The sequence below is a fragment of the Pieris napi genome, chromosome 24 (assembly GCF_905475465.1).
Source record: "Pieris napi chromosome 24, ilPieNapi1.2, whole genome shotgun sequence".
Classification (NCBI taxonomy): domain Eukaryota; kingdom Metazoa; phylum Arthropoda; class Insecta; order Lepidoptera; family Pieridae; genus Pieris; species Pieris napi.
The window spans coordinates 1,665,010-1,692,872 of NC_062257.1; the positions used below are offsets into that span (position 1 = coordinate 1,665,010).

The following is a 27,863-nucleotide window of genomic DNA, read 5'->3' on the forward strand; positions in this document are numbered from 1 at the left end:
GCTCATTGTTGTACGCTTGCTCCGCATCTATTTCTCTTCCACTCGATTAGTCTATGCGTCCGAGGATTCACTCCTTTATATCCATACAAAATAGTGATAATTCAATTTTATTCATAAAAGTATGCGAATGAGTATCATTATTGTTGACAATATTACAAATGGAATTACGAAATTTCTATATAGACAATAATTACACCTCTACACTATCGTCCGTAAACCGACCTTACAGACAAAATTTTTGACGTGACAACGTCTTATAATTCGATGGCGCCGGCTGCACGCACGGAAAAACATGACTCATGCGGCGTTACCTCTGAGGCGTTCCATTTAAGGCTTGAAGTGCAAGCGAGAGCACTCGTTCCGCGCTCTCGCTTGCACACAAAAATTGACATAATTGTATTTATGCGTACAAATAAATGTAACTTGATCAATTCAATTGTGATTTCCATTTCTTTCTCTATATCCATACAAAATATCTATCTAACAAATAAAATTAAAATTTTCTTTTGAGAAACGCAACCATTCCATCAGTATTTTCTTATGACGTTGTCACGTTCAACTGTCGTCAGTAAACCGACTTTACAGACAACCGATATTTTTTTTCCATTATTTAAAGCATCCTCCTGACCCAGGAACCGAACAGGTGATAAATCCGTTTCTATGTTATGCATAATACAATAAGAAAGATAGTGCTCATGGTATAAGTACCTAATTGTTTTTTTTAATCAAAAGCAAGTAAAATAATTTCAATTACTAAAAATATTTTACACAGCAAAAAAAATAGAATTATACTTAAATATTCTTAATTTTTTTTTTATGGCTCTGGCACGATTTGTGCATTAGCCAGCGTCAAGTATAGGATTTTTTTTTATAATTCGTGCCAGTCTTTAGAAATTCGACCATGTCCTCCATGTACGATTTAAGCACTCGCCCGGTACCGCATAACCCTCCCAAAGGCCGAGAACAAATTTAAATTAAATTAAAACTTGCCCTCGAACCGGGAATCGATATGTTAACGTAAAATTGTAAACACCCTTAGATTGTAATCTATCTCGCGAGATTATAAACTGTCGAAAGATTGTGAACCTCAGCTTACTGCTTACAATTTAACGTATTATTATTCGGTAGATTGTACTACACTAACTTAGTTATCATTCAAACTTCTTTGGTCAATTACAGATTAATTTTACTTTCCAACAATTTCATATAACTACCGAATAATAATACGTTAAATTGTAAGCAGTTCGTTGAGGTTCACAATCTTTCGACAGTTTATAATCTCGCGAGATAGATTACAATCTAACGGTGTTTACAATTTTACGGTGACATATATAGCCCTCACAATATTCTTTATTATCGTTAATCTACGGGTCGGGCTTACCTGTAAAAGGAGTGGGAATGCGGGGGCGGCGGTAGGGCGGGCGGAACGGGTGCGTGCGGTTCGGAGGCGGAACGCTGGACTCCCGGCGTGCGCTCCGCCCGTTCGCTGCGCACGCGGCTGCTGCGCTCGCGATCTCCATTCCAACTCCATTCCCATTGATTCTGATTAACAATATTAAAATAAATCGTTTATTTGCTAAGAAAGTGGTACATTTACGTTGATTAATTATACAAAATCCGCACAATCAGCCATTAATAATCTTCTTAACTTCATTAACTTCTCAGAGGTATTTCTTTTTTTTTCTTTTTTCTTTTTTATAAAGACCATTCACACCAATTGACCTAGTCCCATGCTAAGCTGGTAAAGCTTGTGTTATGGGTACTAGGCAACGGATATACATACATATTATAGATAGATAGACATATAAATACATATTTAAACACCCAAGACCTAAGCACAACACCAAATGCTCATCACATCGATGTTCGTCTCAGCCGGGGATCGAACCCGGGACCCATGGATTCGCAGTCAGGTACTAACCACTAGACCAATGAGTCGATTGCAAAGCTGGCAAACATTGGATGAATATAGAAGCTATTTGGTAACCCTTTGTTTTATGTTCCTCAAATCAACACTAACTATGCAATACAAATTACGAAATAAATAAATAAACCCGTGAACAAAGAGAACAGAGCAAAAACAATATATACTATGTGAGTGACATTTGGCGCGAAATTTAAATAGTAATAATCTAAGATCCCGCTATACAACGACCTTCACCGAGATGCTTATTTAATGAAACTTATTTTATATTTAATTTAATATGTCAATAAATATAATCCATATGGGTTGCCTAGCAAATTTCAGTCCAGAGTATGTTTTTTTTTTATAATATTATAATTCAACCTTTACAATACGTACGTCATGATTCTGTGGCACCGAAAGCGAGGCTTTAGGCAAAGGCTGTGCTGGAGTATGCGCTGGTGCCGAATTGTGGTGTGGCAGTTCTCGGGCTTGGAGCAGCTGAAGGATTCTTCGCACATCAGCTGTTAACCCATTTTCCAACATGGCAACCCTACGGCTTAGCTCCTCCAGCCTGGTTAGGATGGTTGTGACGGAGGCAGCCGTGGCTGATCCAACGTTTTGGTACTGCGGGGATACCGTATCCTGGAATTAAATGGTCTCTGAACTAGTAAAATCTATAGTGGTATACATTGATATACAAAAAACCCAAGATGCACACTCAACGTCTAAAAAACGTCCTCAAAAAATGAGCGCAACATCCTAAATTGTGCGCTCATTTCAAATAGTCTCGCGTCGCTCGCGTCTGGGAGCAGTTGTTAAAAATGCCAAAGTGTTCTGTGAGAAATTGTAAAAATATAACGTCAAGAAGGCTAAAAAAGGATGGGATATCGTATTTTCGGTAAGTAAAAAACTTTTTTGATTAGTTTTTGTTGTTTTTATGACTGATTATAACAAGCAATGTGTGATTTTTATTTATTTTTTCTAAAAACTTCATTCAACGCACAAACTTCTATACGGCCAACTTCAATGGCTGCTTGTTCAGTGTTAGAACAACGCATTACAGTCTTCTTTTTATTTTAGTCGCATTATAAGAATTATCCCTGTTCTAATAAGTGGAGTCGATGTTATTAATTTTTGTTTTTTTTTATAAATAAATTTATGTACTTTTGAACTTTTTTGTGTGTAGTTTTTGACAAATATATTTACGCTATATAAAGTGTAGGTCAGGAGGTAGCCAATTTAACATTTTTTTTAATTTAAAGAAAAAACTTTTTAACCGGATTAAAGTTATGTATTATTATAAAGTTACAACTATTTAACATCCAACACCTTTTGTCTTCAGTCACCGTGTCCACGCACGCTGTAAAGCACGCGAAACGTTGGATAAATTTAAAATTATGTTAAATAGTTGTAAATAAAAAAGTCATGTTCGACTCCACTACCTTGTCCTACCGACCACGGTCGGTCGTAAAATTTTGTTGCGTTGTAACAACAACTTTAAACAATTCGCGTAAGGTTGATTTTGCAATAATATATGCTTGTAACTTATAGAAAGAGACAGAAATAGTGTTTCGGGACACTTTCGAGCGTTACTTTTATTCGAGACTGTGCATCTTGGGTTTTTTGTATATCAATGGTGGTATATGAATATTAAATTTTAAAACAGTGTTTTTCTCTTTAACTTTTCTTTACTCCAAACCTGCAGATCTTCTAGAAGCTACATAATTAAACATACGAGTATCAATATAATCAATGAATTTTGGCTTAATCCTTTTTAATTTCAATCATTAATTGCTAGCACTTCTGTACCTGTCCATTTTGCGCCTTATCTCCATTAAAGAGAAGCGCAGTCGGTCGTCCAGTCATATGCAAGTTGATAGCTGAGTGTGGCGCTGACCGAGACGAAGGAGTTCTTCCAACGGATTGAGCAGATGGTGCCAGAATGTCATCACAGGATACATGGACCGGAGCCGGTGTTGGCGGGCTAGGAGATGCATTTGTGTAATAGGAGCTGGGATTTGTGCTAAGGCTGGATACGGGGAGGGTTGTACTATGTGCTGGAGTGCTCACTGCTGCCTCCCCTGCAGCAGCTGATGTTAAAGGAGACGTGTCGTTCAGTGGCCCAACAGAAGATTGACGTCTGACAGCACCTCGGCCTCTGTACGTTTGTGGAGTAGATTGCGCTGCAAATATGAAGATGGAGATAAACGAACAGTAGGAGCTTTGATAATTGGTTCAATATGAGGTCGATTGCAATGTGATTTTTTCCCGTGATACGCGAAAGCTTCAAGGAAACACGTTATTTATTAATTGCAAGCATTGATATAGACGATAAAACTTGTTGGTTAATAGGTACTCGCAGGAAAATCCACAATGCCGCTTTGATTTTCGAAAGCGATAAAACCCGCCATTTAACCGCACTGCGGATAAATTTTTCGTGGAAATTTAAAAGCATTTCAAATGTAAACATGCACTATATAGATTGTATACTTACAGTACTTGTTATGCAGCGGCTGGTGTGTTTTATGATGGTAGAGGTCTGGGAAGCTCCGTTTAAAGTGCGCAAGCATGCCTGCACACAAGGGCCGCGCTCAGAGCATGACGATGAGGAAGATATGACGTTTTCATATACTAAACTACTTATAAAGTTGGGAAGTGTATTTTCTCCAACAGGGAATTAAATCAAAATGCTATAATATATTAAGTTTTAATTTCCATTGAAATATTTAATAGTACTTTGTCGCATGTTGCTGTGTATTTTTGAATTTCGAATGAAATACTCGACCAATATTGTTAAGTTCTCTGTCGTAATATTGCGGTATATTATTGAATTTCAAATGAACTAATCAACCAATACTATAAAGTATTCTAACGTATAAGCCCCGCACGTTGACATTGCGATGGAACCTTGTCACAATAAGAGCTACGTGACGTCATCCACCGCAGAAAAGTACAGACAACAAAAAAGTTAATAATAATAATATTCATTTATTTGCCTGTATGTTTCACGAGCGCGGCTCTTAATTACTTTTTTGCTCATTTTAATAGGATTAGTATGATAACAAAACTAAACAACAAAAATAAAATAGGATAACGAAAATAAAAAGCAATAAAAAACACGTGGTAGATATAAGCGCTGGCTACCTTGCGCACGGTACTGAGACTAACAGTTCGACTACGTCACTAAGATGGCCGCCAGTCGCAATATCAACGTGCGGGACTTATAGCAATGCAGTGTAATTTTAAATTTCGAACGTGTTTCGTGTTCCTTTCATTGAGTATTAGCAATGTTTCTTCGGACCCCGATTTTAATTCAAAATAAGAAAAGAAAAAGGGTCAAAAGACCTCATAATACTTCGAAATAGCACTTTAGTACCAAATCGAACCTCAAGTAGAGTACCAGCACTTGAAAATGATCATAAAATCCTCATCCTCACATATCATTCAGGAAATTTGGGTTAAAGCATTCCACATGCTGCAAAAAGTCTCTTGTATTTTGTATGAATTATGATTATCTTATAAAAAGCATTACATTTTTCGTGTGCTTGAATCGCAAATATTAAATCACTCTTAAAAAATATAGAAAAAAGGTTTTCTGGGAGATATGCACATTCTTAGACTATGTCCAACTACACTAATAAAATTACCGAACACTATTTATTGCAATCCATACAAAAGATGGACGGCTGTTGGGCCCTACTGAAAAACACGAGGGAAGACCACAAAAGCGATAGGCTGACAGTATAAAGGTTTCTAGGATGAAGATGGAGCAGAGAACAGATCCAAATGGAAAAGGAGAAAGCATAATAACGTAGACCAAGTGTAATTACAAAACTAAAACCCATTTGATGTAATTGAAGTGAAACTTCTTTATCGGGGTTGGAAAAAAATTTAGTGCAACATTTTTTCGTTACGCGTCACATTTTTCCGTTACGCGCCATCTTTTGAAGTGAAACTTCTTTATCGACGTATGGGAGAAATTTGGTAGCAGGTTACGCGCCATGTTGCTTTTTGAAGTCAAACTTCTTTATCGGCGTTGGAAAAAAGTTTACACACATTTGTCACATTTTTCGGTTACGCGCCATCTTTTTCTTGTCCCTACCACGGTTGATCCGAAGAGATTTGAAGCCATTAGTAACAAAAATATATAATAACGATAACAATGATAGTAATACTAATAATTCTATTACAATTAATGAAATTCTGTAATAATCTTAGTACTACATAGTAGTACAGTAATAAGTTAAAATGAAATAATTGTATTTGTATTCATGTCAATGATAATAAAAGCCTTTTGTTAAACTTTATCTAATTTAACTTTATTTAACCAATTTCTGTAAAGTTGCATATAGTAGATCATTTTTCGAAAAATAAGGTCATTAAGAAGTTTCACTTCTTACGTGTGTACCTAGTACACGCACACATTTTTTTTTATATTTTGAATTTTTTATCGGATTCATAATATTGTTCGTTTACTTTTGTATGTCTTTAGAATATTCAACAAGCCCGCGGGAGAAAGATTAAAAAAATGTCAGTCGCAATACAACCTTATTAGGTCTGGAATTCAGATTTCTGTATCTAATTCATGATTTGTCAATCATATAGGCAATTGATAGGCTTCCTGTGCCTGACACACGTCAACATCATAGGTCTCATCTCATCAAAGAGAGCCGAAAAGACTCGGAGTGAGGTGAAATATAAGGTTGGGCGAGCGCGATGGAGACTCATTTAGTATAAGATCCCGATATACAACGACCTTCACCGAGATGCTTATTTAATGAAACGTATTTTATATTTAATTTAATATAATCCATAATCCATATGAGTTGCCTAGCAAATTTCAGTCCAGAGTATGTTTTATTTAATATTAAAAAAAAACATTTTTTTATAATTTGCATGTAGTAAATTTTTTATATGTATCACTATAACTTTCTTTTTTACTAAAGATGTATTATATATACAATATACTTTAGTGTCACATAAAAAATATACACATAAATAATTAATTGATTAAAAACAACTTAACGTTTGCATATTCTATGGGCTTCATACTTTCGATTGGTATAGAATTTATCTAATAATCATACAGGTGAAATGTTTAAAAAAATATTTATTTTAAAATATTAATTAAAATACTCTGGACTGAAATTTGCTAGGCAACCCATATGGATTATATTTATTGACATATTAAATTAAATATAAAATACGTTTCATTAAATAAGCATCTCGTTGAAGGTAGTTGTATATCGGGATCTTAGACCAACTGTGGTTATCTGTCTTTGACGAGAGTACATTGAGGTATTTGCTACCGCGGCTTATAAATGGACGGCCAAAAAAGTTAAATAAATATTTTATATGCATTTCTCCTAAACCTGCTATGATTAGATACATTTATACAAAACGCAGTAGTTTCCAACACATTATCATGATTTTATTATTATTATTCTGTAAAATAAATAAAGAAATAAAAAGTCTTTTCGACCACAAATTATTATAGAAATTCCTTATTCTTTAGGAGTTGTATGTTTCGTATTGTATTCTATTGGGTCCGTATCGCTGGTTTTTTTTTTAATGGCTCTGGCACAATTTGTGCATTAGCCAGCGTCAAGTATAGATTTTTTTATAATTCGTGCTTTGTCTTTAGAAATTCGACCGTGCCCTCCATCTCCATGTACGGTTTAAGCACTCGCCCGGTACCGCACAACCCTCCCAAAGGCCGAGAACAAATTTAAATTAAATTAAAACTTGCCCTCGAACCGGGAATCGAACCCGGTACCCATCACCTAGCTGCCACTTAATAAGACCGCTAGGCAATGAGGCCCCCCAACTGGATTTTTTAAAATATTCAATTCTTGAAGTTCGAAAAACGAAATCAAAAGTATAAATAGTGTTCGGTAATCAAAACAAATGTATTAATAAGATTGTACCTGTTATCGAATTAAGCGTGGTGGATCTCTGTTTACTAAAGTTAAAATTTAGTGGGGTAACATCCTGGCCTGCTTTGTCAGTAGAAAACTCCAAAATTCCTCTACTGGGCGGCGACTCTGTATCCTCGTCGCTGCATTGGGAATCCTGTGATTATATTGAAATTCAAAATCATTTATTCATTTAGGTAACCGTAGGTATGACTTGTCAATAAAGAAATACCTATTAAATGCTTCTAATTTTACATTTACTGCCAGTTCTAAAATCAAGGGCGTAGAACGAGAACTAAATAAAATCAAAGCCCTCGTTAAACGAAAATTAATCAACAAAGCTTTTTATAAATTTGAGGACTACTTAAATGATCCTAATCCTTGGGATTGAATTGCTCCAGTTCAAACAATTTGTATGACAATACTTGGCGATTAAAAAGAGTGGCGGAAAGTTTCTTGCCAGTTCTTCTTACCCGCTCTACGCCCTTGACTTGCGAACTGGTAGTAAATGTAAATTTACGATTAATTTAACTTGACGATTCAAAAGTCTACTTAAAGATTACCCACTTGAATAAAGATATTTTGAGTTTGAGTTTGAGTTTGAGAAGAACTGGCAATAAACTCTCGCCACTCTTTTTAATCGCAAAGTTTTTGTTTTACAAAATGTTTGTATGGAACATTACACCATGTTCCGCATGACATCTAAAGTAATAAATAATAATAAAATAAATAAAAAAAAAGATTTGTCCTCTATTAGCAGGAGGCATGGTGAAATAGAAGCAGTTACATTCTCGTTAGAACTACACGCAAATACAAAGTCACTAGTATAACGCATGGCCAGCCATCGGCTTTATATAGTTACATAATTTATTCACTATAAATACTAAACCAACACGATAATGTCGAAAACAAAAATATAATTAAAGATATAATACACAATATCTCTGCTGTGAGCTCACTCTACGAACATATAAAGCATTCAGTAGCAACGTCTTTGATAACGGGGATCTATACAACAGACTGGTTCGCAAACAACCTTGGCCTCCTTTTATTACATACACATTACATTTTTTACTTTTACTTTTTACGTTGACCAATTTGTATTCCACCGTCATAAATATGTATTATAAATAAAAAGGTTTTATACCTTATCAGCGAAGGTTTCTGTATGTGGTCGTCGGGTTGTTCGGGCGTAGGCTTCTCGCAGTAGCCGCGCCTCATTTGGATTCTCGTAGCGCATTCGCCGTTTGGGTTCTATTCCACTCAACTCGTCCTGTAACATATATTTAGGATTTTTGTAATAGAGAGGCCAAAAGGGGGGATCACTTACTCTTAGGATTAGAGACCTTTAAGGGACGACCTTGACTCCTCAAGTTTGGAAATACAAATATAAATAAATATAACTCCTAATGAACAGAATTTGCCTAGTGGCTTCAGCGCAGCCCTGAGGTCGTAGGTTCAATCCCCGGCTGTGCACCAATAGACTTTCTATGTGCGCATTTAATATTCGCTCGAACGGTGAAGGAAAACATCGTGAGGAAACCGGCTTGCCTTAGAACCAAAAAGTCAACGGCGTGTGTCAGGCACAGGGGGCTGCGTAAGTAACAACAGGTCTTTGTGCAAAAGGATTGCTAAATTTCTTTGAAAAAATAATTAAAACTCCTTTATTTGTTTAAAAGGTACTACAAAGGTCATTATGGTCATTCAAAATTCTTGGCATAGCTGCTAACTTCACGCATATTCTATTTCTTTTTACTTGTAGATTGTCTTATTCCCATCTCGCTCGTGCTCTCTCGGCACCCGGCTGTTTAAAAAACTGACATTACTGATAATTTTGTGTCACGGTGCGCGCGCATCGTAAAATTTCACTCTCACCAACATTTCATAACGCGCCTAAAGAAGTATAACTTCAAAAACTTACATCTCTCATGTTAAAAGTTATCTCCAGACTGTTGACAAACGTGGCACGAAACTCGGGGTAGTACTCCAGGACGTCCAGAAGGTCGTCCCTATGTACGCGATGCAGGTCGCAGTAGGTAAGAGCTCGCACTCTGCAATTGCTCCGGCCCACTGTGCTATGCGTACACGGATTCTCTCCGAAGATGTCGTCTTTACCTATATGTCAATCAAAATTATTTCACCTGACATCGTAAAAGAGAATATTTGAGAAAAGAAACTTTATTACATAATAAAAAGGATGTTTTGTTAAAAAGAAAGTGCACTAGCAAAGTCTAGGTCAAAAATCATTTATTCGCATTAATGTACACTTTTTTATTTTTATTTTAATGGCTCTGGCACGATTTGTGCATTAGCCAGCGTCAAGTATAGGATTTTTTATAATTCGTGCTTGTCTTTAGAAATTCGACCGTGTCCTCCATGTACGGTTTAGGCACTCGCCCAGTACCGCACAACCCTCCCAAAGGCCGAGAACAAATTTAAATTAAATTAAAATCTGCCCTCGAACCGCGAATCGAACCCGGTACCCCTCACCTAGCTGCCACTTAATAAGACCGCTAGGCTATGAGGCCCCTACAATGTCCACTTATGAACGTCAAAAAAGAAATACACATTAAATGCTTCTAATTTTACATTTACCGCTAGTTCTCAGAGCAAGGGCGTAGGACTGGCAATAAACTCTCCGACACTCTATTTAATCGGCAATTTTTTTTTACTCTCTCTCTCGACTGACTCTCTCGACTCTCGAAAAAGCGCTGGGTGAAGGGAGTGCGTTTGGGTAGGTTTGCTGTGTATTATATGGTGTGGTCGGTGTTAGTTTCCAAAAAAATTATTCGTACAATCAAGTTCAAAAGTCATAATAGTAATGATTTTATGAAAAACTTGAGCCTTTCTTCGTAAGCGTATTTCTAATACACCATTTGAATAGAATATGGACATTTAATATGTATTTCTTTTAAATATAAACATAAACTAATAATAATAAAATAATATACATTGAAATAAATAACTAAACTTAACATAAACTAAAATATATCATTAAAAGGAGTCCCTTTAGGCAAGGTTCCGAAGATACTGGCAGCGTTCCCCCTTTGAATTGCTAGACTAATTCTTTATCCGAGGTAGCTGCCAGATCTTCGGTCTCCTGTATTTATGTATTTTTTTTCTGTATTTTTGTATGTATTTCTTTTTGACGTTCATAAGTGTACATTGTGTTACCTAAATGAATAAATAATTTTGAATAAATGATTTGATTTCATTAATAATAAAATAACCAACCTAAGATAGCCATTACAATATCGTCTTTTAATATCTCAATAGAGCCTCGAGATATGAAATACAGTGAAGTGAGTACATCGCCTCTGTGAACTAAAGTCTCGCCAGGAGGCGCGTGCGTCGTCTTGAATCGCAACGATAATGCTCTGAAATTAAAATAATTATATTATATACGGGTGTAACAAATACACAGCTGTGTGGCTTCAGGGTGCGATTCTCATCCCCCATCTCATCAATTAAAAATCTTTTATTCAGTCAGGGCTGATATAATTAACCGACTTGGTATTACATGGATCTCACAACTTTTGACGTTAGAAGAATTAAGTTGCGAGATTGCTGTTTTGATGGCATTTTTGTACATTTTCAAAGCTATCGGCAACCACAGACTTGCTATCAACCTATCTTATGCTGTCTTCATCTATATATTTAATTACTTTATAAGATTTAGAATATCAACATAATCTATACTAATATTATAAAGAGGAAAGGTTTGATTTTTTGTTTGTTTGAAATGAATAGGCTCCGAAACTACATGACCGATTTCAAAAATTCTTTCACCATTGGCAAGCTACACTATTCCCGAGTGACATAGGCTATGTTTAATTTTCAAAAAAATTAGGGATGCTTACTAAAACTTAATAATCTAACCCAAGGTGTAAAAAAATAAACAAAAAACTTCCTTCAATCGTGTGCGCTGCGAAAACTATTAAACAAAATGATGTATCAAAATTTTTCAGGACACATCACTATCTATAAAAAATGTCACGACAGCATGTCTCTATCTTTTATAGTTACGTCACAATAAACGTCCTTTTATTATTATTTTTCTATTAAAATACCACCGCTAGAAAAGGCTCTTTATTCGTACCTAGGTATATTGGTATTCACATAAGCTACAATTTAATGGCATAACCACCAAAAAAGCATGGTGGATTGGTGTTCTCCTGCCGTTTCTCTTGAATTGTTTACAAAAATCTTAACAAAAATCTTAGCCACAGCAACGCTTGGCCGAGTCTACTAGTAATTAAAATAAGCTAAAGAAGCAAGAATTTAACATTACCACAACAAGAATAGCAGAAACCTCGTCACTGTAAAATTATGACCTCGTATGTCAAAAAACCATTTATTTTTTATTCTTAGACTCTTATGTCATTTAACTGGTATAATCATGAAGTAATAACTTATTTATTATATTAATAAATAAGTCTTTTTTACCATCCAAAACTATGGCCAAAATCAACAACAACGAACATTGACGAAAATATTTTTTTTTAATAATATAATTAAAATAATTGATTCTCTGGACATACGAGGTTATCATTCTACTGAGACGTTGTTTGGCCTCAGTTGCTGAAGTCAAAACAAAGCATAAACAAGAAAGCATTCCTCACTGGCACATAGTTCTTTTGTCTTTTATAATTATTATTATAAGACTTCTTTAAATACCTTAGGCAACCAGGACTGGCTCCATCAAAAGCTGCACAGCTAGCTAACAGGTTTCTGTTTAAATGTAAGCAAATATCAGCTTGCAGGCATTCTGGAAAACCTTTTAGGACACTAGACGTATCGATGCCGTTTGTGTAGCTCCAAGCATGTTGGAAATATTCTTCCAGTCTTTGGCGGAGTGGGTTCGTAATCTGGAACGATTTTAAAGTTAATTAAAAAAAATCGGTTGTCTGTAAAGTCGGTTTACTGACGTAATAACGTGACAACGTCATAAAAAAAATATTGATGGGATGGTTGCATTTAAAAAAAAAAAATATAATTTGTTTGATAGGTATTTTGTATGGATATAGAGAAGGAGGTAAATGGAAATCACAATTGAATTGATCAAGTTACATTTATTTGTACGCATAAATACAATTATGTCAATTTTAAATGGAACGCCTCAGAGCGAGGTAACGCCGCATGAGTCATGTTTTTTCGTGCGCGCAACCGGCTCCATCGAATTATAAGACGTTGTCACGTCAAAAAGTGATGATTGAATATTCAATTAGGAAACACGAATGAATTGGCATAATGATTCTAATTAGTTTAGCGCTTAAAATGTACAACTGCAAGGTTGTAATGTCATATGTTATATATAGGTAGATTGATTTATCTTGCCGTTGTAAATTTTTAAGCTATTGCATAGGATTTGAGCGCGGCGACCGAGTCAAGAAATTCCGTAATAAAAACCTAACACAAGACGTAATATTGGTGCCGCCAATACACGTTAGAGCGGGACAGAACGCATACTACGTCTCACATCCCTCTGACGAGATCGGTGACGTGGCTTAAGCGCGGCCAGTGCACCCGGCACGCGTTTACTGGAGTACACTGAAGAAGGGTCGAAAATAATTGGTACAAATGGAAATAAATTTCCACTTATATCATTGACGATTCATTGGTCTAGTGGTTAGTACCCCTGACTGCGAATCCATGGGTCCCGGGTTCGATCCCCGGCTGAGACGAACATCGATGTGATGAGCAATTGGTGTTGTGCTCAGGTCTTGGGTGTTTAAATATGTATTTTTATGTATATCTATCTATAATATGTATGTATATCCGTTGCCTAGTACCCATAACACAAGCTTCACCAGCTTAGCATGGGACTAGGTCAATTGGTGTGAATTGTCAAAAAAAAAAAACTTATCTTGGCTGGCGATTTAAACATCAACTTCGCTGATAAAAAATTAGAGCGGTTGACAAATTTTCTTTCGGAAAAATTAAATTTGAAAATGAATAATGATCCACAAGAATCCACAACAAAATATGGGACCACTATTGACGCGGTATTTTCAGATATTTAGAGGATCTCAAGTCTCAACCTTATGTTTCTTATTTCAGTTACCATAAACCTATAGTTTCAATGATAAAAAATCCTGAATAACCTACAATATACGATACTAACTTCTTTTTATTCAAAAAAAGAAAAATAATTGTTTTCTTATCGGTCACCACGCTCAAAAAGTGTAACTTGAATTAATATAAAAAAAATGGTGCGTGTACTTATGTACGCGCGTAAGAAGTTATACTTCTTTGGCTTTCTTTATTTTTTTTAAATATTAAATAATTAATTATAAATATTTAGCGTTAATATTTTAACAATATTTAATATTTAGTATATTATTCAATTATTAATTAATAATAATATATATTTATTATTTTATTATATTATTAATTCAATTTAATAACTAGGTATGTTTCATAACCTTTTAACTAAGTAACAATAGGTCTTTCTGAAAAAGCACTGCTAAATTTCTTGGAAAAAATAATTAAAACTCCTTTATTTGTTTAAAAGGTAAATGTCATTATGGTCATTCAAAATTCTTGGCATACATAAATTTTTCATAATGCGCCTAAAGAAGTATAAATTCAAAAAATACTGCATAAATAAATAATTATAATTGGATAAGTTGATAAAAAATGCTATGCAATAACTTTACTGCGGCAGTCCCCGAGTGCCACACGTTTTTTTTTAAATTTAATTTGGCTTTGTTGTGTGATGCTGTGAGGATATGTATGTAAGGGTGTGTGTGTTCAATATTTATACATAATTACCTGATGAAAACGAATAAATTCACGAACACGGAGTATTTGTGTGTGGTACCGTGCGGTCCCGGAATACAGTCTTTGAATTATCGCAGAAACATTTCCAAATATACTGGCATACATCAGCGCTGTTAGTACAAGCGTTTGGTTAATACACACAATTTGTAAGTACACACATACAATTATGCTATAATCTTAATATATATAAATTACGTGTCACGTTGTTTGTCCGCTATGGACTCCTAAACTACTGAACCGATTTCAATCAAATTTGCACACCGTGTGCGGTTTGATCTAACTTAAAAGATAGGATAGCTTACATCTCGATTTATTTTTAATATTATTTTATTGCAAATAATTTGATAGTCACAATTAGTCTAACAGATGGCGCTGTGTTGAAAATACCAACGTTTCACATAAGCTACAATTTAATAGCATAACCACCAAAAAAGCATGGTGGTCCCTATGACTGGTGTTCTCCTACCGTTTCCCTTGAATAGTTTACTACTATGTAATATAACAAAAACCTTAGCCAAAGCTATGCTTGGTTGGTCTGCTAGTATATATATGCTTTTAAAATTTTAATTAGAGTATTATTATCGATCAATTCTAAAAAAATATATTTTATAATTTATTCTCTATTTGAGTAGCTTCCAAAGTTGAATTAATCAACTCGGGCAAAATACACAAAGGAATGATAGGAGACATTAGAACTATGCCTTTTGTATGGCAATCAAGGTTTTTAGAAATTTACCAAAAACATTTAAAGAGTGTATTAGAGTTTTTAAAAATCGACTTGATGTACTTTTGGAAAAAAAAATATTATTCTATTAATTATTATTTGTGTGAAACATTATAAATAATATTAATTTGAAACGGAATTGAATTTTAATAATGTGATAAAATAATATAAGAATGGACTATAATGACATGACTCATAATGTAATTGTAACGTCTTAAAAGTTCTGTCATTAAACAAAGTTGCACGCTATACGTGAGACAGAATAAACGAACTTTAAATTGTACCACCATAACATTTTTGTACCAAACTGTTGCAAATAAATTATTATTACCAATTAATAGGTTATGTCGCTACCATAATGATATTGCACAGAGTTTTGACATTTTTCACGGTTCTCTGGCCTCAGCTAAGAGTAGAATTAGGACACAGTACCGATAATTTATTTTCTTGGTTCAAATAGTTTAATTCTTTTATAGTTTGCATTTTTAATTTTTATGCTTGTTTGTATTTAACACTGTTTTTTGTATCTACTTGATTTCGCTGGTCGTGTCCACATGTTATAGGGACGGCACCGCTTTTGATATTTATGTATGTATGTCGATTTATATCATGTGTTTGTCCTAATTTTGTGGTCCAAAAAAAATAAAAATATTATTATACACCTGACTCTCTAGCTGAATAGCAAATGTTGACTTATGTTAATTAATAGCATTTATCTTTAAAGCATGTACTTACATCCGACGAGCATAACAAATATCGTAAAACCCTTTTCCATGTCAGTATTAGGTGCAACATTTCCAAAACCAACGCTGGTCAATGAAGTGCATGTGAAATATAAAGCTGTAATGTATCGGGACCTAAAACAAAAACACGTGATCATCGTAAAACGTAAGGTGAAAGTATAACAAAAGAGGAACGACGGCGTGGTTTATTAGATTGTGATTGGTAATATCAGCAGTATTGGCCTTCAACGTGCGACTCTCATCCCTGAGGTCGTAGGTTCGATCCCCGGCTGTGCACCAATGCTGTTTCTTTATATGTGCGCATGTAACATTCGAACAAAAAATAGGTTGTAGCGCCACTGATTTTAATAAAAGAAACAACATCACGAGACAATATTTTAAAAGCAGTTATAACTAAAATTCTCTCGCATTATACGCCAATCCAAGCCTAAATATTGATAATATTTTGTCGATATATAGGGGACATATTGTTATATAATTAAACCTTTAATTTGAGGTTTACTATAAATTTAGTAATCGCAAACGGATGGGACAGAATATATCCTATACAGAAAACGTACGTATGGAGTTTTTTTGTTCTAGATCTAAATTCATATAATATACCTCATAGAAGGTCCAGTAGAATTATCGTAGGACGCTTGCACATCATTGGCTAGAGCATCGAGCCAGCCGATAGGAGCGTGCAGCTGAGGTCGTTCCCAACTTCCGATGGCATACCTAAAAGAAACATTAGTGAGGGTAGCTACTATTTATAAAGTAACCACAAAAATAGCTAATTCTGATGTACAAATCCGTGGAGTTAATAGAACTTAAATTAATCATAGTGAAATAACTTCTAACTTTAATTAAAAACATAACTTTTATTGATTAAAACCAAATGTTTTAACCAATTGTGTTGTCAATCAAACGGTGACCATTGTCACTTTGACTTTGACACATTGAACTGCATCCACAGTTCTAGTTTTAGTCATGTTATCCGACAAAAAAACGACACAGTTACACAGTTACCGATCCTTTTATCAGATATTTTTAGAATCGGATCTCTTTTTGATTAGTTTTTTGAGAGAGTTGTACATCAGAATTAGCGTCTGTATCTCGTACTTACCATAAACAGGCCAGCCAGTGCGCAATAAGTACAAAGGTGGCCATAAGAAGGAGGAGGACGGCGGTGCCATATTCAGAATATCTATCAATTTTTCTTGCAACCCGCACTAAACGCAACAGTCGCGCTGTTTTTAGTAAACCAATGAGGGTAGTTGTCTGCAAAACCAAAAAAGCATTTAAGAAGCTTCTCGAATACAAGCAAGCACGAACTCAAGCATTGTTCGCATAACTATTCAGCTGCAACGGCCTAGCGAGACTTCAAGCGAAATCTTACTACTTTCATCATCAGCCATACTTTTCATAAACTAAGCGATTCCTGATATGCAGTGCATTCGTAGTTCAACATTAGATCAAGTGGTATACCTCTGTCTAAGCTATATACTTTTCAATTCACTTCTTACTACGATTCAGCAGTGCGGGATTTTAATTTTACCTACTATCTAGATTTACGAATGCATGTTATGTGGGCCTACCTCAGCGAATTATCGTTGGGATTCTAGCGGGACTAACTTACGATGTCTTTATAACTACAGTGTAACGAAAATATTGAAAAATAATACTTACTAAATCTCTGTTTAGCGTTTTTCAAATTAAAAAACAGATAAGAACATAAATAACATTTATTTTATAAAATATTTAGAAGTTATTGTGAGTTTTAGAATAACAATTTTTACTATCTAGATGACTTAATTTTTAACAAATTTCAAGTTTTAACAGGATTTTAAGACAAAACGCGACAAACAAATTTTAAGTGAAATTAATTATGAATGGTTTAAATTGTTTTATATGTAAGGTGGGTGCTATAATGTTTTGAAATCTCGTGCTTGTCATGTTGTGATTGCAACTTTTGATTTGTACAAAATATTCGTCTGGGAAGTGTGAGTATTCGCTACCAAGCTTTGTGCATTTCGTGTTACGCACTTTACTATGAAATGCTTTAGGAATATTTGCTTTAACTACCAAAATTTCGTTGCATACCAAAGCGTTTTGTCTATCAGTTCTCAAATACTTGGCTAATATTCTCAACTGCTCATTTCGTATATACAATATCATGCTTATGAAGATGTTACGACCAAGAGTCACTTTGATTAGTTGCGTTAAAGACAGTCCTGAAAAACGACCAGTCTTTTCATTAAGATCGTTCAATCTCTCAATCAGTAAGCTTCTACACTATATCATACGGGTACCGCATTCCTATGTTATTCCTTTGTGGATAAGCTCGTGAATTGCGAGTGAGCGTTAGAGCGCAGTGTGAAATTTAAAACATACGTTTTTGCTTTGGAAGCGTCCCATTCTTCCATTAACGCATTCATAGGTGGTTTAGTTACGGCTATTAGAGATTTATTAACTAAAATGTAAAGTGGCAGCAACATAAAAATACTTCACAAAGATGCTATACCTCATCACTTTCCAGCCCCTGCTGTAACAAGAAATGGTAATACAAATTCAGTACGCACCCACCTTGGGCCCTCCACCGAAAATAAAAATAAATTTTATACATGGGAATCAGTTTAAATAAAGAATGATTTAACTGGGCATTTTTGGTGAATGGTAAATTAGTGTTAGAATTTAAGTGTTATATGCATTCCGCTACTAGTGTAGGGCTATTGTCCAGAGATTCATTTGTCCGAAATGTATATCCTACTCCTGGTTTAACAAAAATGAATTCGGACAATTGATAACCTGGAAGCAGGTCTAAGAGTCAGGCATGTTCTTGACTACGAGTATGTGATATGGATGGGTTGGTTTGCTCACTTCGTCGGTGTCGGTGCCGAAGAGTAGAAGGTCGAATGGAATTGCAGCGACTAGGTCGATGAGGAACCAGCCACGTAAGTAGTGCATGGCGATCTTGGTTGGATCAGATTCCACCTCGTCAGCAACATTCACGTAGGTTGTGCGGAAGTTTATCAGGATGTCAATGATGAAGGTCACATCCACTGTAATGAGAGAGAGCTTTATTAGTTCTTAATCAAGAAGAACGAAATAAGGTATATAAATTTTCTGATTTATGTTTTAATAATTAAATTTTGTTTTCCCTGACATTTTGCCATTTTTTATATAGTTTCTTTGGTCAATTCTCCAGATTGTTGTCGGAGGTTTTGAGAATCATCATTAGCAAAATTAAATAGTATTTATTTCTGTTATCAACTTTTTGTATTAGATAACCTATTTTAGAATATTGTCATTGTTCTATTTAACATTACTCTAAAATTAGTCTGTTCTGTCTATTTTTATATTCTGACTAGCTGATCCGGCTGTTGTTTTGCCATGTATATAATTTATAATAAAAAATAGGGGTTGTATGTATTTTTTAATGCTGTATCATAAAAAAATTACCTAAAAATTAAAAAAAAAATTTAGGGGTTAAAATAAGGGGACCATCCTTAACATTTAGGGGGATGAAAAATAGATGTTGTCCGATTCTCAGACATACCCAATATGCACACAAAATTTCATGAGAATCGGTGAAGCCGTTTCGGAGGACTACAAACACCGCGACACGAGAATTTTATATATTAGATAATTTGGAACTTAATTGGAACTTTCTTAGCCATCAAATTCAAGATTTCGCCAAAAAGTGACGAAAATTTTTTTAATCGGCCAGCGGCTTTACTATATGGATACATAGTTCGATCTTGGAGTATTATAGCTTTTTGATATTTCGGTCGTAGCCATCCTTGGAGTTCATATTTGGTTTACTTTGTTGGGTTCGAATCCTAATCTAAATTGTATGGGATCGTTCGTTTTTTATGAAAAAACAATCAAATTTCGTAAATAATTCTTTAAAAATGTTCCGTCTTAAAACCCTCCAGGAGATTGTAATTCCCCCTAAATTACAAGTACTAAATAATTTTTTCATCGGCCAGCACCGTTGTTATAAAACATCCCATTAGAAATTGCATTGCTGATTTAGGAAATATACAATTGCGGTACTCATAATACAATTAGCTATCTTCATTGAGAGTTACGGAGTACCAAGTACAGTCGACTCTCGATAATTTGACACTCGTTAATTTGAAACTCTCGATAATTTGAAGAAAAAAAATTCCGGTCCCTTGAAAAATACTCGATAAATTGAATAAAATCAATGATAATTAGTTCCTTCAGTAATTTGAAGTTGAAAAAGTATTATCTTGCTCGCCAACATGCGATAATTTGAAATCCGGTCTTCCCTACTCTCTATAATTTGAAGCGTTTATCATGCACATACCTGTCGTTTGTTTACATACATGCACAGACTTGTCTTGATAAAAATTTGTGAATAATTGTTACAATAATTGTTAAAACATAATAAGAATATAGAAATAATAAGTAACAAATTTTAATCAAATTCTTATTTCCTTCAGTCGCCCTCCCCCTCCTGGTTCTTCAAACACTTGTTATTTTGAACTCTTGATAATTTGAAATTTATCTCTGCTCCCTTGAGTTTCAAATTATCGAGAGTCGACTGTACTAATAATAGCGCCTTCAAACATACAATACTAAGTATAATTACCTATCATATCAATAATAACAATAGGATCCTGGCCAAAACCCCGAGAGCGCTTGTCGAAGTCCGGCTCGTTTAGTTGAAATGCTGCCACGTAGGGTGTGAATATTGCTGTGTATATCACTAATATTAGTATCAACCAATCCCAAGCGGCCTGAAACAATATAATGTACACTATATTAATTTATATATTAACTAGCTAATCCGGCAAATATAATATATATACTAGCTGACCGGGCAAACGTCGTTTTGCCATGTATATCATTTATAATAAAAAATAGGGGTTGATCGTAGAGGGGTTGCATGTATTTTTTAATGTTGTATCATAAAAAAATAAAAACAGAAAAAAATATCTAGAAATAAAAATAAAATATTTAGGGGTGGACTACCCTTAACATTTAGGGGGATGAAAAATAGATGTTGTCCGATTCTCAGACATACCCAATATGCACACAAAATTTCATGAGAATCGGTCAACCCGTTTCGGAGGAGTTTAACTACAAACACCGCGACGATTTTATATATTAGATTACTCGTACATCTAGGTAAAACAGTTGAAGCTTGGTACAGAACAGTACAGTTATAGAAAGAGAACAGGTAGGTAGGTAGGTAGGTAACTATCACGAAGTATAGAACTATTGTGTGTACTAGAACTACAATTGTTTTGTGCTCTGCTGTTAAGTTCTTTAATAAATTTACTAACACGCACGCTTACTTATAACGCCCCTCATCCACACTCTCAGACACAAATTTAAATACACATACACACGCATACTTAAAGTCTTTTATATACCATTAATAGTATTTCTGTTTTAATGGCTTTGTGCCAAGGAATAGATGTTATATTTATCAAAAACAATTTATTTATAAATAAAGTTTATTTTAGAGTTTATACAATTGTCATTTTGATTCTAATATACAAATATGTCGACAAATGATTTTTCGTATGTACATAATTTGAATTTTGGCATTATATTAATTAAATAATTTAATTATATATTTTTTATATGATAAATATAACAGGGAGCAAACGGGCAGGAGTCTCAATGATGTTAAGAGATAAAATCCGCCCATGGACAGTAACATTGCCTCAGGCTCGCAACTGCGTTACCGGCCTTTTAAGAATTGGTACACTCTTTAAACGATCCTAGTCGAATTGTTTCGGAATATAATACATAAAAAAACTTTAGAGGTGTCAAGGGACACCCGAATGGAGCGAAATTCCTTTCGATTAATTTATATGTTAATTGGTATCATAACTGTATGATAGATTTTCTCGACACCAATTATACGACGGAAAAAAAAGCCAACATCACGAGGTGTTCCCGGTCACCCATCCAAGTACTGACCTCGTCTGACGTTGCTTAACCGGTGTATTCAACGTGGTATGGACGTTGGCGATAGCTACATCGAAAATGTAAAATATAACAACTACCTACAGCAAAAAGTGTCGTTACAACTTTTGGTCTTAATTTATTCCGTCTAGCCCCCTTTCGCAACGCTCGATAACTTCGTTCCAACAAGACTAATTTAGTTAAGTGATTCCAAAAATAATTTTCATTTCTTATCCCTACAAAAAAAGCCAACATCACGAGGTGTTCTTTGGCGGTCACCCATCCAAGTACTGACCTCGCCCGATGTTGCTTAACTTCGGTGATCGGACGAGAACCGGTGTATTACAATAGCAAATAGCAAAAAAGTGTCGTGACAACTTTTCGTAAGAATTTTTCCGTCTAGCCCCCTTTCACAACGCGCGATAAGGAACTTCGTTCCAATTCTCTTGTCGCGGTGTTTGTGGTTAAACTCCTCCGAAACGGCTCGACCGATTCTCATGAAATTTTGTGTGCATATTGGGTATGTCTGAGAATCTAACAACATCTATTTTTCATGACCCTAAACGTTAAGGGTAGTCCGTCCCTAATTTTTTTTTTAGATATTTATGATACAGCATTAAAAAATACATACAACCCCTAACTTTCACCCCTCTACGATCAACCCCTATTTTTTATTATTAATGATATACATGGCAAAACGACGTTTGCCCGGTTAGCTAGTAGTGATAAAAAATATTTGAGGTATATATTATACTAGTGGACCCGACAGACGTTGTCCTGCATGATATTTCAAGCGATTAGTAAAGCAAAGTATGAAAGTACCAACTGCAGCGCTATCTGGCGGGCTGATTTGTGAATCTAAACCATTCCCAGATCCCCTAGAACACATACAAAAAATTTCATCGAAATCGGTCTAGTCGTTTGAGAGAAGTTCAGTGACATACACACACAAGAATTATACATATAAAGATTTGTTTAAAGTTGATTTCTAATTGAACACATATAAATCCAGCAAACGTATTTTCAAATTTCCATGAAATCATTAAATAACAAGCCTTTGTAATTGGTATGGAAATGGCGTGTTGCGTGTTGAAAATGTTGCGACAAATATTTTTTATTCATGCTTTAGCCAAGTTTTTAGTTCAATATTCATGTTAAATAGGTCATCCACGAAAGAAATGTACGGACCATTCGAGTCAATAGAATGTGTATTTTACAAGCTTCTATCCGCGTGGATTTTACGTACTTTGCCAAGATTCTGGGATCACCATAAAAATAAAAAACTTTAGAGGTGTCAAGGGACACCCGGATGGAACGAAATTCCTTTCGATTAATTTATATGTTAATTGGTATCATAACAGTATGATAGATTTTCTCGACACCAATCTTACGACGAAAAAAAAAGCCAACATCACGAGGTGTTCCCAGGCGGTCACCCATCCAAGTACTGACCTCGCCCGACGTTGCTTAACTTTGGTGATCGGACGAGAACCGGTGTATTACAATAGCAAATAGGAAAAAAGTGTCGTGACAACTTTTCGTAAGAATTTTTTCCGTCTAGACCCCTTTCACAACGCGCGATAAGGATCTTCGTTCCAATAATTATATTACATAAAATAATATAAGAATTGACTAATAATGTAAAATGTAAAATTCCTTTAAAGACAAATTTGCGCGCCATTTTGTGTGGCAGAATATGCGAACTTACGATTGTACCACCTTACACATTTTTGTAGCATATTCTTGCAATAAATAAATTATTATTATTATTAATACATAATAGTAAAGGACACAGTTAATAAAGATACACAGACTATATTTGTTTGTCATAGACCTCTTTAAGTCTTTGTTTTTAATTTATGTTATTATTATTGATTACTTAAGATGTCATGTGGAACATGGTGTAATGGTTGCAGCTCCTTACAAACGTTGTGTAAAAAAAAACATGGCGATTAAAAAGAGTGGCGGAGAGTTTATTGCCAGTTCTTCTCTTCCGTTCTACCCCCTTGATTTGAGAACTGGCAGTAAATGTAAAATTAGAAGCATTAATATGTATTTATTTAATGACGAATCACAAGTGTACATTGTGTTACCTACATGAATAAATGATTTTTGAATTTGAATATGAATTCGAATAATCTTACAGAAAATGTATATAAAACTACTACCTGACCCAGCAAACGTTGTTTTGCCATGTATATTATTTCGGCCTGCTATGAAGTCGACTAACCTATTTCCTTAAAAAGCCTTGTAGCACTAGGACCCCACGGACCAAAGGTCACACCGAATGGGACAAAAAAAGCCAACATCACGAGGTGTTCCCAGGCGGTCACCCATCCAAGTACTGACCTCGCCCGACGTTGCTTAACTTTGGTGATCGGACGAGAACCGGTGTATTACAATAGCAAATAGGAAAAAAGTGTCGTGACAACTTTTCGTAAGAATTTTTTCCGTCTAGACCCCTTTCACAACGCGCGATAAGGATCTTCGTTCCAATAATTATATTACATAAAATAATATAAGAATTGACTAATAATGTAAAATGTAAAATTCCTTTAAAGACAAATTTGCGCGCCATTTTGTGTGGCAGAATATGCGAACTTACGATTGTACCACCTTACACATTTTTGTAGCATATTCTTGCAATAAATAAATTATTATTATTATTAATACATAATAGTAAAGGACACAGTTAATAAAGATACACAGACTATATTTGTTTGTCATAGACCTCTTTAAGTCTTTGTTTTTAATTTATGTTATTATTATTGATTACTTAAGATGTCATGTGGAACATGGTGTAATGGTTGCAGCTCCTTACAAACGTTGTGTAAAAAAAAACATGGCGATTAAAAAGAGTGGCGGAGAGTTTATTGCCAGTTCTTCTCTTCCGTTCTACCCCCTTGATTTGAGAACTGGCAGTAAATGTAAAATTAGAAGCATTAATATGTATTTATTTAATGACGAATCACAAGTGTACATTGTGTTACCTACATGAATAAATGATTTTTGAATTTGAATATGAATTCGAATAATCTTACAGAAAATGTATATAAAACTACTACCTGACCCAGCAAACGTTGTTTTGCCATGTATATTATTTCGGCCTGCTATGAAGTCGACTAACCTATTTCCTTAAAAAGCCTTGTAGCACTAGGACCCCACGGACCAAAGGTCACACCGAATGGGACAAAATCATATTCGGAGCCTAGACCATGTAATAAATAATACATACCTTATAAGGAGAATGGTGGAGGATAGTACAGGGGTGGGAAGGTGTGGTCGTTCCCTTGTGGCCACCTGTCGCACCAAGAGATAGCACCTGCAAACAATTCATCAGTAAATATAGTGATCAAATATGTATCAGCGGTTGTAGAACCACTGGACTTCTTGCGGTGTATACTATGTTAAGTGGTTTTCATGAACTTATTGCAGGTTATTAGAACTGCAATTGAATTTATGGGGCCTTATAAAGGACGAAAAATAAGTTAATTGTTTAGTTTTAAAAGTGATAAAAAAATGGTAATAATATCCGATTTTAATGTTACTGAACTTATTTGTAAAACTTTATGCGCAAGAGTGTACTTACCGCACTCTTGTATTGGTAAAAATATCTATTGGTCTAAATGCATTCTACATTACCTAACTTCTTCTACTAAGAACGCGACAATTGAACTTTTCATTCATGCTTTATATAATAGATAACCCATGCTACGCCAACAAAAATTTTCCTTTGAAAATTTGTGTTTTACGTCTCATTCTACTCAGTCTTCGATTCTATATGAACTACTTTGCAGTGTCTTAATCGGTGTCTTCATGAAAACATTTGCTCAAACTCATGCGCAACACGCACCTCAAATGATTTGATGATTTCATGCTCTTGTTATTACCTCATATACGACACTCCTGCAACTTTAAAATACATATTATATTACTATGTCCATCTCTCTCTATTCATGCTATGCCAGTCTGTGATTGTCTACAAGTGTCGACAATATCATATACTATTTGCATTGATCAAATCCGATTGTCGTACGACCTCGACACCTTGCGTTGTGTCGTTATCAAATTCGCGATTTACGTCTAATAATTAGTCCTTAACGCAATTTAAACCTGGCCTAAACTGAAGCCCATCGTGGTCGGCTAGGAGGGGAACGCGGAAGCAAAATTAATAACACCGACATAAGCCAAAGCTCGCGCTCGATATCCGAACAAAATAGACACGAAAATCGGGAGTTACCTCCTTGCCGATGGCGGGCAACCCGTTGAGACCATTACAGGGCGGTTCGAGGCGTACGACGCTCTTGCGGGAGCCGCGGAAACTGGTGTCGCGCACACGCACCGAGGAGCGCCAGGTGGACGGCGGCGGTTCGTCGCGTGAGCTGCGCGCGGACGCGGCGCGCCGGGAGGTGAGCGCCGCCGCCACGGCCGCGCACGGCGGCGTCACGATTAGCGGTACGTCCGGCGGTCGCTCCTCCATGGCGCGCCAACGCTCTCACCGGAACCCGCCGTGCTCGGACGCCTCCAGGTGCTCACATTCCAGCACTGCCCTCTCGAACGCCGACGCCGACTCCAGCAGGGCGATTGCCGTGTTTTGCATAGAGCCGTGGTTGAAACACGTGCGTCTGATTCCGGTGCGGTCTCGCTTTGTTAATAGTAATCTTTATGTACTATGGTATGGTTTACGAACGATCAAAGCCGTATTCGTGCAATAACTAGTCAGGTTGGAAGTTCAACAGGTAACTAAGGATTGAAAAATTAATAGCTGAAGGAGGTTACTGGGCCTAGATACATAATGCGTTGTAAGCTTGGAGAGGCTGAAAGGGAGAAACGAGGCCGGGGCTTATTCAACACTATGTCAACGGGTAGACGGCCTATTTAGCTTTTAGGCTTTAATTTTACTTTTGAAAGTTTAAGTTTATTCCTAACGTATTTCCCTAGAAACACTTTTGTAATAAATCTTCAACGCCTTATCTAATTGCGTTCAAATAACTAGCTGTTTAAATGATACAATGTATTCTAGTAGTTAAATGAATGAAAGCTTGATACACTACGCATTGAGAGAATAAAAAAGATGGCAACACAATATTTAAAAGCTCAACTCAGGTCTAGTGCGAAAGGAAGTACTTAGTCAAATAGAACTTCACTACGAAATCTTACGTAATTCTCGAAATGTTTACGTAATACAGACCATTCATTGTTTCACAGTTTTCAAGAACGTGGGTATAATGAGCTATTCTAGCTAAAACTACAGAATTAATCTAAAACTATTAAACAGTTAGACAAAGCATGTTTCCTATCTAGCGACAGATTATACAGGTCTTGATGTAAAGTGTCTTTGTTCCAGCTCTTGTTGACATTGTTTTAAAGTAAGAGACGTCATTGTGTTTTTCGTTTTTCTTTCGTAATGACATTTTTTCTTTAAGAAAATCCGTATATTCTTTGTCAAACAGAAGTACCCATGAGTTCTATATTCGACTATGAAACTACAGTTTATACGTAGACAAAGGAAACCATACCATGGTAGTCATAGCTCCGAGCATAGATTGCGTTTTATCACAAAAATAGCAAAAGAATGCAAAAATTAGGTAAAAAACCAACGATTGCCCAAGCGCGCAAAGAAAATAACGTAAAAACCTCCGGTGTACACTTATCACTATTAACTAAGCACAGGACGGCACCAATTTGTATGCACAAGCAAATACCCTTCGACCGTGGGAAACGCGCAACAAAATCTGAAAAACTGTTTACGATCTATCGATTAGGGGTGTCGACATTGCACTAATAACTCGTTTATAAAATCGCGGCGGAGTTGCCCCAGGAACGGTTAATACGGTGGCAGTGTGGCGGCTGGTTCCGCAGCG

General features: G+C 35.5%; 1 protein-coding gene across 3 annotated transcripts; it reads right to left on the minus strand.

The window, feature by feature from the left end:
* Window positions 1–1,377: 1,377 nt before the first annotated feature.
* Window positions 1,378–27,863, minus strand: LOC125061885 (potassium voltage-gated channel unc-103). 3 transcript variants are annotated; one of them, XM_047667519.1, is made up of 19 exons: window positions 27,519–27,863; window positions 26,240–26,742; window positions 25,235–25,321; window positions 20,672–20,819; window positions 18,931–19,112; window positions 18,575–18,595; window positions 17,177–17,331; window positions 16,675–16,788; window positions 16,064–16,185; window positions 14,596–14,714; window positions 12,499–12,689; window positions 11,056–11,198; window positions 9,743–9,936; window positions 8,969–9,094; window positions 7,834–7,978; window positions 4,401–4,478; window positions 3,716–4,089; window positions 2,303–2,548; window positions 1,378–1,542 (listed from the first exon to the last, which is right to left on the minus strand). In XM_047667519.1, exons 2-19 carry the CDS (start codon window positions 26,477–26,479, stop codon window positions 1,378–1,380), a joined length of 2,850 nt encoding a protein of 949 aa, XP_047523475.1. In that variant the 5' UTR covers window positions 26,480–26,742; window positions 27,519–27,863. The 3 variants fall into 3 exon arrangements, with proteins under 3 accessions (XP_047523475.1, XP_047523476.1, XP_047523477.1); XM_047667520.1 differs by having other exon boundaries at window positions 27,751–27,860; XM_047667521.1 differs by lacking the exons at window positions 4,401–4,478; window positions 18,575–18,595 and having other exon boundaries at window positions 26,240–27,863.